Below are 11,646 nucleotides of genomic sequence, written 5' to 3'. Positions count from 1 at the left end.
TTAACTCGGTAACGGTACACAAAGACCACAGTTCGGTACGTACCTCGGTTTTGAAGTCACGGTTCGGTACGGGTTTTCGGTACAGTGGGGGAAAATGTGGCTTTCCATGTTCCACTCAGGGGTGATGTAGTGTGCAGTAACTAATTGTAGTTGTAGGGCTGTCAACGAATATTCTATATTGAAATTAACAATCGACTTGTAAAAAAACCTCCTCCCTCCTTCTTCCCCTCTTTCATTCCTCCCTCCCTCCCTCCCTCCCACCCTCCCTCCCTCCCTCCCTCCCTCCCTCCTCCCTCCCTCCCTCCCTCCCTCCCTCCTCCCTCCCCTCCCTCCTCTCCACACTCCCTCCCTCCTCCCTCCCTCCCTCCCTCCCTCCTCCCTCCCTCCCTCCCTCCTCCCTCCACAGCTGGAGAACTTCATCCAGAAGAGAGTGGGGCCAGAGATGGTTCACGTCCAGACCCACGCGGTTCACAACCAGACGGCCACCATGCTGGAGATAGGAACCAACATCCTCTCCCACACCGCAGAGCAGACGCGCAAACTCAACGTGGTGGAGGCCAAGGTGAGGGGAGCGGGGCTTATCTGTGTCGGCTGTAGGCCATCGAATGAATGAATGAATGACAATAGGATCTAACCACCTCTCACACACTGCCAAGCAGACATGCCAACTGAACACAGTCAGCTTGATGTCAGAACTTCAGTTATTACCAAGCAGATTATCCTTAATAAATAATGTGATCAAATGAATTACCTTTGACCGTCATCGTGCTGGTGATAGACTCTTCACTCACAGCTGAGTGACATCAACTCTTCACTCACAGCCGAGTGAGACTCAAGGTACTATGTGAGGAATTATCAGTAGCCTGAGGATGGATGAGCGGATGGACGGAAGGATGTAGGGAGGCTGGCTGTTTTGCTGTTTTGCTGGATGGATGGATGGATGGAGGGGTAGCTGGTTGGATGGCTTGTTGAATGAATGTATGGATGGATGGACAGATGGAAGGATGATATCCATCCTCAATATGCCGGCCGTTTAGACTCAACCATTAATGACATCACTTTTGTTCTCTCTTCCATCCAGGTGTTGAACCAGACGTCGAGGATAGAGATCCAGCTGCTGGAGAACTCTCTGTCCACCAACAAGCTGGAGAAAGAGCTGCTAATGCAGACCACTGAGATCAGCAGGCTGAGAGACAAGAACAGGTACTGGTCTGAGGTCAGCAGGCTGAGAGATACGAACAGGTCTGAGAACATTTTCAATCAATCAATCACCGCGCAGGTGATTGATTGATTGAAAATGTTATCAACAGATTGCAGAATGGGTACAATACAGTACGGCTCAATACACACAATTGTTAAGGGGATGCAGACAAGAGAAAAACGTTCGTCTTGTTTACATCAGGGTCCCCCATTTTCAATTCATAATGAATTGTAAGTAAGGGTGCAAATAGCACCGTGCTATCCATTCTTCGTGGATCCCGCCCTCAGAGTTACCCACTTATGCATCAGGCAAAAATGGGGGCTCGTTTTGCATAACATGCCTGGCGATTGAATACCCAATTTAATGGACTATTTATTATACTTTATACTTATAGCACGTGCATGAGTCTGGTCTCTTTTGAAAGGAAACGGTCTGCACGTTCTTGTGTCTAGTATCTAGAATCACTAATGCTAAAGAAATAGAGTTACAGAGGTTTGAACACACTGAAAGTTTTGTTTACTCGCATTTCTGTTTACTTGTTGCCAGATGCCTGTTTTTGAGTTCCAGCTGAGAGGTAGGAGCTGGAAAACATAACGGTTCCATAGCCTGAAGTCTTATCTAGTACAGATCCAAAGTTTATAAATATCCCGCGAGAAGTTTGTGTTTTACAAAGGTTTTTGTAATGTGTGTACCACAATAATTCGGCATGATTATCCAAAGTAGCCATATATATATATATATAGCTTATATATTAATGCTAGCCCAAGAGTGCTTCCGCGTTTCTCTGATTGGCCGCAACGCCCCACGTGACAACGCCTAGCACGCCCCGCGACAGAGCGGCGCATAGGTTGCCGTGGCATCATGCATTCGTAATCCCCCCTGTTTTAACATCGACGGTTAGCTCAACTTGTTCCTCAGCTTGCTGTGGAGCCTGCGGTCAGTTGGTGACAAGTTCGAATCACTTCAATTTTTTTATTTTTTTTACGTTTAATTAATTTATCATCTCTCTATATAAACGTAACTAGCGTCTGTCTTTCTTTCGCCGGTTAAGTTTAGGCATTCTTTCGGAGTTGGTTATGGTTAGAGTTTGTCTTAGAGCATGGCAATAGAATGCCTGTCTTTCTTTCGCCGGAGCAGCAGCCTATTTCCGCTCTGCCGCGCGCCGCGATAAGCCACGGTCACATGGGCGTCGTGGCCAATCAGAGAAACGCGGAGCACTCTTGGGCTGGCATTAATATAGACGCGTCCCGCTGCCATTGATTCTGAGGTGCGAGTCAAAACAAAGAACTCGTTCCTCTTCTTCTGCCCCTTTCTCGTGGCAATCAGCGCTCGTCTGGGATCGCTTACGGAGCAGACGCTGCTTGGCTACAACGGTGGTTAACACTTTTTTGCCATCAGCGGTGACCGGTCAGTTCAGGACCGTTTATACAACCGGACGCGGTCACTCGTCGGAACGGCTTGTCAAAAATGACGCTCGCCGGGTATATTTCGTCTTGTAAACTCGAGACCCGAAACACGCAATAGGTTGAGTGTGGTGACGATCGAATGGCGGCAAATTCAACTTTCAAACAATGTATGGCGTGTGTTATCTGTGTTTCCCTTCCAACCTTCAAACCTTCAGAATAGTGAGACTATTTGCCTCGCGAGGGACAAGTCGTCCGGAGAAACAACAACAAGTGTTTCGGAAGCACAATATTGTTGCTCGTCTCGTTTCTCAGACTGAGGTGAACTTGGACGCCGCAGTGCTGCTGTGCAACACGATGAGTGATTATCTAGTCCTGTTTACACTGATGAAGAGTATTATGCAAGAGAGAGAGTAGTGTGCGTGCGTGCGTGTGTGTGTGTGTACTTTGTATGCGTGTACTGTGTGTGTACTTTGTGTGCGTGTGTGTGAGCTTGTTCGTGTGTGTCTGTGCCATGTATTCTATGTGTACTTTGTATACTGTGCGTGTGTGTGCGTGTGTGTGTGAGCTTGTTTGTGCGTGTCTGTGCCATGTATTGAATGTGTAGGCCTACTTTGTATAGTGTGTACTGTGTGTGTACTTTGTGTGTGTGTGTGTGTGTGTGTGTGTGTTACAGTAACCCCATCTATGTGTCAACTCAAACACAATTCCCTGTCAATCATCCTCTGTTTACAATGAGGCTGTAAACACAGTAGCGTTCTGGCTCACCGTCTAGATCTACTGCAGGCCACTGTGTGTGTGTGTGTGTGTGTGTGTGTGTGTGTGTGTGTGTGTGTGTGCGTGTGTGTGTGTGTGTGTTCTGACAGACGATACATTGTGAAATGAAGCGTGGTTGGTCCCAGTGAGGACCGAGGGACAGATGTCTTCCTCATCAGGTCTGTAGACGTTAGACCAGACTGTGGTATTTGGTCTGTGAGTCTAAGAGCTACTGGCTGAATGGCGCTGTTGACCTGATTTTCCCTTTCACTCGATGTATTTGTAAGGCCCGACAACACACGTTAATGTCCCCATGGGCCGTACACGTCTTCTTTAAACAAGTCAAGAAGAAACATCACAATAAGTCAAGAACAAAACAAGAACACCATAAGGTCCAATTTTTTTTTTAAATAAATGCAACACTCCCAGACACACCCCACGCAAAGGTAAGGAAAAACTCACCAGAGTCTGTCTATAGACCTGTTCGCTGTTTACAAACACACCGTGTTCGAGCCAATCAGCAACACCAACTGAGTCACGTGACTAAGTTGCCCCCTACCTGCACGGGCTGCTGCGCTAAAAAAGTACGACAGGGCTCCATGGAGAAACCATGACACTCCCCTGACTAAAAGCATAATGGAGCTCCATGGAGAAACCATGACACTCCCCTGACTAAAAGTATAATGGAGCTCTATGGAGAAACCATGACACTCCCCTGACTAAAAGTATAATGGAGCTCTATGGAGAAACCATGACACTCCCCTGACTAAAAGTATAATGGAGCTCTATGGAGAAACCATGACACTCCCCTGACTAAAAGTATAAGGGAGCTCTATGGAGAAACCATGACACTCCCCTGACTAAAAGTATAATGGAGCTCTATGGAGAAACCATGACACTCCCCTGACTAACAGTATAATGGAGCTCTATGGAGAAACCACGACACTCCCCTGACTAAAAATATAATGGAGCTCTATGGAGAAACCATGACACTCCCCTGACTAAAAGTATGATGGAGCTCTATGGAGAAATCATGACGCTCCCCTGACTAAAAGTATAATGGGGCTCTATGGAGAAACCACGACACTCCCCTGACTAAACGCATAATGGAGCTCTATGGAGAAACCATGACACTCCCCTGGCTAAAAGCATAATGGAGCTCTATGGAGAAACCATGACACTCCCCTGACTAAAAGCATAATGGAGCTCTATGGAGAAACTATGACACTGCCCTGACTAAAAGTATAATGGAGCTCTATGGAGAAACTATGACACTCCCCTGACTAAAAGTATAATGGAGCTCTATGGAGAAACCATGACACTCCCCTGACTAAAAGCATAATGGAGCTCTATGGAAAAACCATGACACTCCCCTGACTAAAAGCATAATGGAGCTCTATGGAGAAACCATAGCACTCCCCTGACTAAAAGCATAATGGAGCTCTATGGAGAAACCATGGCACTCCCCTGACTAAAAGTATAATGGAGCTCTATGGAGAAACCATGACACTCCCCTGACTAAAAGTATAATGGAGCTCTATGGAGAAACCATGACACTCCCCTGACTAAAAGTATAATGGAGCTCTATGGAGAAACCATGACACTCCCCTGACTAACAGTATAATGGAGCTCTATGGAGAAACCACAACACTCCCCTGACTAAAAGTATAATGGAGCTCTATGGAGAAACCATGACACTCCCCTGACTAAAAGTATAATGGAGCTCTATGGAGAAACCATGACACTCCCCTGACTAAAAGTATAATGGAGCTCTATGGAGAAACCATGACACTCCCCTGACTAACAGTATAATGGAGCTCTATGGAGAAACCACGACACTCCCCTGACTAAAAGTATAATGGAGCTCTATGGAGAAACCATGACACTCCCCTGACTAAAAATATAATGGAGCTCTATGGAGAAACCATGACACTCCCCTGACTAAAAGTATGATGGAGCTCTATGGAGAAACCATGACACTCCCCTGACTAAACGCATAATGGAGCTCTATGGAGAAACCATGACACTCCCCTGGCTAAAAGCATAATGGAGCTCTATGGAGAAACCATGACACTCCCCTGACTAAAAGCATAATGGAGCTCTATGGAGAAACTATGACACTGCCCTGACTAAAAGTATAATGGAGCTCTATGGAGAAACTATGACACTCCCCTGACTAAAAGTATAATGGAGCTCTATGGAGAAATCATGACACTCCCCTGACTAAAAGCATAATGGAGCTCTATGGAGAAACCATGACACTCCCCTGACTAAAAGCATAATGGAGCTCTATGGAGAAACCATGACACTCCCCTGACTAAAAGTATAATGGAGCTCTATGGAGAAACCATGACACTCCCCTGACTAAAAGTATAATGAAGCTCTATGGAGAAACCATGACACTCCCCTGACTAACAGTATAATGGAGCTCTATGGAGAAACCACAACACTCCCCTGACTAAAAGTATAATGGAGCTCTATGGAGAAACCATGACACTCCCCTGACTAAAAGTATAATGGAGCTCTATGGAGAAACCATGACACTCCCCTGACTAAAAGTATAATGGAGCTCTATGTAGAAACCATGACACTCCCCTGACTAAAAGTATAATGGAGCTCTATGGAGAAACCATGACACTCCCCTGACTAAAAGTATGATGGAGCTCTATGGAGAAACCATGACACTCCCCTGACTAAAAGCATAATGGAGCTCTATGGAGAAACCATGACACTCTCCTGACTAAAAGCATAATGGAGCTCTATGGAGAAACCATGACACTCCCCTGACTAAAAGCATAATGGAGCTCTATGGAGAAACTATGACACTGCCCTGACTAAAAGTATAATGGAGCTCTATGGAGAAACTATGACACTCCCCTGACTAAAAGTATAATGGAGCTCTATGGAGAAACCATGACACTCCCCTGACTAAAAGCATAATGGAGCTCTATGGAGAAACCATAGCACTCCCCTGACTAAAAGCATAATGGAGCTCTATGGAGAAACCATGACACTCCCCTGACTAAAAGCATAATGGAGCTCTATGGAGAAACCATAGCACTCCCCTGACTAAAAGCATAATGGAGCTCTATGGAGAATCCTAATGAATTGAAAATGGGGGACCCTGATGTAAACAAGACGAAAGTCTTTCTCTGGTCTGCATCCCCTTAACAATTGTGTGTATTGAGCTGTACTGTATTGTACCCATTCTGCAATCTGTTAATAAAGTTTTCAATCAATCAATCAATCAATCAATCCCCTGACTAAAAGTATGATGGCGCTCTATGGAGAAACCATGACACTCCCCTGACTAAAAGTATGACAGGGCTCTATGGAGAAACCATGACACTCCCCTGACTAAAATTATGACGGGGCTCTATGGAGAAACCATGACACTCCCCTGACTAAAAGTTGTTTCAAACAAAAACGGCTGGATGTAATTTTGCCAAATCAGCACGGCTGTGAGTGCGAGTCTTTCACCTTTTACATATCTGGCTTTGGCATGGATTGATTGTTTAGATCGCTAGCATGGCTAACAAATGCAAATATATTGTAGTCTGCCCCGTTGTTCTGACCAGGATTACGCAAATGTTGCCCCCTTGATGTGCGTGCACACAGAGTCTGACGTGGACAGCGAACAGGTCTATAGGGCAGTCTGTGTTGAGGGGTGATGGGTGGGTTGAGGGGGGTGGTGGAGGGGTTTGAAGGGGCATTATGGGGCCTGGACGTCACATAGGGAGGCGTTGACCCAAAGAAAGGTTGAGAACCACTGATATAGACTTGTTTTTGCACGGCCTCTTTTGATGTTTTCTTTCTTTTTTTACCCAGAAATATGTCATGACGTATTAATTTAGAAAATATTGATGTGAATTAAAAGCGATTCATCTTGGCCTTTATTGTCCAATGTCATCATTTCAGATTGTTTTTTGTATCATTTCACTTTAATACTTCTTGGAATATGCGTGTCATAATGACATCTTAATGACATCACACGTTCCACCTCTTTAACTCACTAACTCTCAACCCACATGGATTGGTACGAGACGCTTTATAGTTCTTGGATTGGAAGCAGCGTATATGATGTCACTGAGGGCTCCGTTCACACTGCAGGTCTTACTGCTCAAAACAGATTTTTATTTTGTATCTACTTTTTCTCCTCCTTTTTCTGTATTTTTCTCCCATCCCAATTTAGTCGTTATGCCAATCCCCGCCTCCCCTTCCTGGTTGTTGCTCGCATTTGCCCCCCACTTGCCGGTCTAGGGAGGGTTGATAGATACTATCACATGTCCCCTCCGATACATGTGGAGTCAGCCAGCCGCTTCTTTTCACCTGACAGCGAGGACTCTCGCTGAGCAGGCGCCCCGACCGACCTGTAGGAGTCGCTGTTTACAACGACCAGGACACACACCCCACCGGCTTCCCACCCGCTAAAACACTGCCAATTGTGTTAGTATGGACGACCAACCAAGCCGGAAGTACCGCTGACAGCTGGATTCGATACCAGTGTCTCTCTGCGGTGGTAGGCAGGCACTTAGTCCGCTGCGCTACCCAGCCGCCTGCTCAAAACTGATTTATTGCTCAGATCTGATTTTTCTGTTTGGCTGTAAACATTATTATAATTTTTTTGTTTTATGTGGCCAGTATCAGATTCCAGTGTGAAGTGGTCGTGGCCCTGAACGAACAAGAACAAAGACACCACAGGTTGTTGTTTCGAGTCTTTAGCGTCTCTAAACTTGTTGTTAAGGTTCTTATCTTTGCTGTGACAGATACGTTCTTCTGTGGCCTCGTTCGCCCATGTGTTTCTATATGCTTTCGAACACAGACTGGTTTCTGGATACGACTCCTCAAGTTTAACGCCTCACTGTCCCTCCACTGACCACCTCCATCACAGCTGTCTTCATGTCTGTATCCACTGACCGCCTCCATCACAGCTGTCTTCACGTCTGTATCCACTGACCACCTCCATCACAGCTGTCTTCATGTCTGTATCCACTGACCACCTCCATCACAGCTGTCTTCATGTCTGTATCCACTGACCGCCTCCATCACAGCTGTCTTCATGTCTGTATCCACTGACCGCCTCCATCACAGCTGTCTTCACGTCTGTATCCACTGACCACCTCCATCACAGCTGTCTTCATGTCTGTATCCACTGACCACCTCCATCACAGCTGTCTTCATGTCTGTATCCACTGACCGCCTCCATCACAGCTGTCTTCATGTCTGTATCCACTGACCGCCTCCATCACAGCTGTCTTCACGTCTGTATCCACTGACCACCTCCATCACAGCTGTCTTCATGTCTGTATCCACTGACCACCTCCATCACAGCTGTCTTCATGTCTGTATCCACTGACCGCCTCCATCACAGCTGTCTTCATGTCTGTATCCACTGACCGCCTCCATCACAGCTGTCTTCCATGTCTGTATCCACTGACCACCTCCATCACAGCTGTCTTCATGTCTGTATCCACTGACCGCCTCCATCACAGCTGTCTTCATGTCTGTATCCACTGACCACCTCCATCACAGCTGTCTTCATGTCTGTATCCACTGACCACCTCCATCACAGCTGTCTTCCATGTCTGTATCCACTGACCACCTCCATCACAGCTGTCTTCATGTCTGTATCCACTGACCACCTCCATCACAGCTGTCTTCATGTCTGTATCCACTGACCACCTCCATCACAGCTGTCTTCATGTCTGTATCCACTGACCGCCTCCATCACAGCTGTCTTCATGTCTGTATCCACTGACCACCTCCATCACAGCTGTCTTCATGTCTGTATCCACTGACCGCCTCCATCACAGCTGTCTTCATGTCTGTATCCACTGACCACCTCCGTCATCCACATAGTGACTCCTGCCAGCGCAGGGTTGTGATGAATGTCGATCTAGAGCAGGGGTCGGCAATAGGTGGCCCGCCAGCAATCATTTCTGGCCCGTCAGATTATTTTGAGAATATGATATTTATTTTACGCGCGGGAAATATTCACTCGGGACGCCAGAGTGTCTTTGTGAAGCTGTATCTATCTACCGGTAGTCATCAAAAAAGCATGTCTGTCACTATAGCCAATTGAAATGCTAGAAATGGTCACATGGACTGGGAGAACCAATGGAATAGTCCCACCGGGCCGCACTTTCACTTCCGCGTTCGAGATGCGAGCGAGTAACAAAATGTGAACAAATAAATAAAATAAAACGTCTTTGGATAGCTTCTTTGCAACGGGGAAATACCAACAATTGATTGATTGATTGAAAATTGTATTAACAGATTGCAGAATGGGTACAATACAGTACGGCTCAATACACACAACTGTTAAGGGGATGCAGACCAGAGAAAGACTTTCGTCTTGTTTACATCAGGGTCCCCCATTTTCAATTCATCATGAATTGTAAGTAAGGGTGCAATTAGTTCCGTGCAATCCATTCTTTGTGGATCCCGCCCTAGTTGTTGTCTTGCAACAGCCAATGGAGATCCTAATAAACTCAATCAACTCAATTCCTACCTGGCTGCTGGTCACAGGCTACATGACATCAGCCTGGGAGCCCGAGGGCCTCACTTGGGTCCCTGGCGTGAGGAGCCGACGCGTAGATGGTACTGACAGGTTTATTGGAGGTCAAGGGTCATCAGCTGAGCTGAGTTGTTATGAAGCCGTGTTTTGGTGACATCACCGTTGGTAGGGGCCGTGATTTTCACTCGCACACACGCACACACACACACACACACAAGCACACGCACATGCACATGCACATGCACATGCACATGCAATCAGCCACGTGCACACTGGAGCCACATGAAAATGAGCACATACATACAAATGCATGTGTCTGGGTATGAGGCGCTGATTGGGACGAAAGCCTGTCGAATACAAGACACCGCCTGTCCAGTTGGTCCGCACGCGCCGACAAGGTCAAACATCGCTCCTAATCACTCATTTCTGAACGGATCTTTATGAAATTTGGACATGTACTACATAAGACTTCAGGCTATGGACAAGTCCAATTCAACTCAAGTTTAGACCTATGTTACTCTATTTTATTAGCACTAAAAGTGATCTTTCTTTATTGTATCTGGAACTTCAGAATGTTATCTTTTATCCCGGGTTTATCCTGCGTTTATCACGGGTTTATCACGGGTTTATCCTGCGTTTATCACGGGTTTATCCTGCGTTTATCACAGGTTTATCCTGCGTTTATCATCACAGGTTTATCCTGCGTTTATCACAGGTTTATCCTGTGTTTATCACAGGTTTATCCTGTGTTTATCACGGGTTTATCCTGTGTTTATCACGCGTTTATCCTGTGTTTATCACGCGTTTATCCTGCGTTTATCACGGGTTTATCCTGTGTTTATCACGCGTTTATCCTGTGTTTATCACGCGTTTATCCTGCGTTTATCACGGGTTTATCCTGCGTTTATCACGCGTTTATCCTGCGTTTATCACGGGTTTATCCTGCGTTTATCACGGGTTTATCCTGCGTTTATCACAGGTTTATCCTGCGTTTATCACAGGTTTATCCTGGGTTTATCACGGGTTTATCCTGTGTTTATCACGCGTTTATCCTGCGTTTATCACGGGTTTATCCTGCGTTTATCACGCGTTTATCCTGCGTTTATCACGGGTTTATCCTGCGTTTATCACGGGTTTATCCTGCGTTTATCACAGGTTTATCCTGCGTTTATCACAGGTTTATCCTGGGTTTATCACGGGTTTATCCTGCGTTTATCACGGGTTTATCCTGCGTTTATCACGGGTTTATCCTGCGTTTATCACGGGTTTATCCTGCGTTTATCACAGGTTTATCCTGCGTTTATCACGGGTTTATCCTGCGTTTATCCCGGGTTTATCCTGTGTTTATCACAGGTTTATCCTGCGTTTATCCCGGGTTTATCCTGTGTTTATCCCGGGTTTATCCTGTGTTTATCACAGGTTTATCCTGCGTTTATCACGGGTTTATCCTGCATTTATCACGCGTTTATCCTGGGTTTATCACGGGTTTATCCTGGGTTTATCCTGGGTTTATCACGGGTTTATCCTGCGTTTATCACGAGTTTATCCTGCGTTTATCACGGGTTTATCCTGCGTTTATCACAGGTTTATCCTGTGTTTATCACAGGTTTATCCTGTGTTTATCACGGGTTTATCCTGCGTTTATGACAGGTTTATCCTGCGTTTATCACAGGTTTATCCTGCGTTTATCACGGGTTTATCCTGCGTTTATCACGGGTTTATCCTGGGTTTATCACGGGTTTATCCTGCCTTTATCACGGGTTTATCCT

At 46.0% G+C, this 11,646-nt stretch overlaps 1 protein-coding gene across 1 annotated transcript in view; it reads left to right on the top strand.

The window, feature by feature from the left end:
* Positions 1-406: 406 nt before the first annotated feature.
* Positions 407-11,646, top strand: part of angpt4 (angiopoietin 4) — a gene marked incomplete at both ends in the record, with an annotated part of 29,737 nt that continues 18,497 nt past the window's right edge. The window contains 2 exons of the mRNA XM_084339197.1: positions 407-562; positions 1,082-1,203. Of these exons, the coding sequence (XP_084195323.1) occupies positions 407-562; positions 1,082-1,203 (278 nt within the window). The remainder of the gene's footprint in view (positions 563-1,081; positions 1,204-11,646) is intronic.

Source organism: Notolepis coatsorum (assembly GCF_963971535.1).
Source record: "Notolepis coatsorum genome assembly, contig: SCAFFOLD_1778, whole genome shotgun sequence".
Lineage (NCBI taxonomy): Eukaryota > Metazoa > Chordata > Actinopteri > Aulopiformes > Paralepididae > Notolepis > Notolepis coatsorum.
Note: the sequence above shows the minus strand (reverse complement) of the source record. Positions and strands in the feature narration are given on the sequence as shown.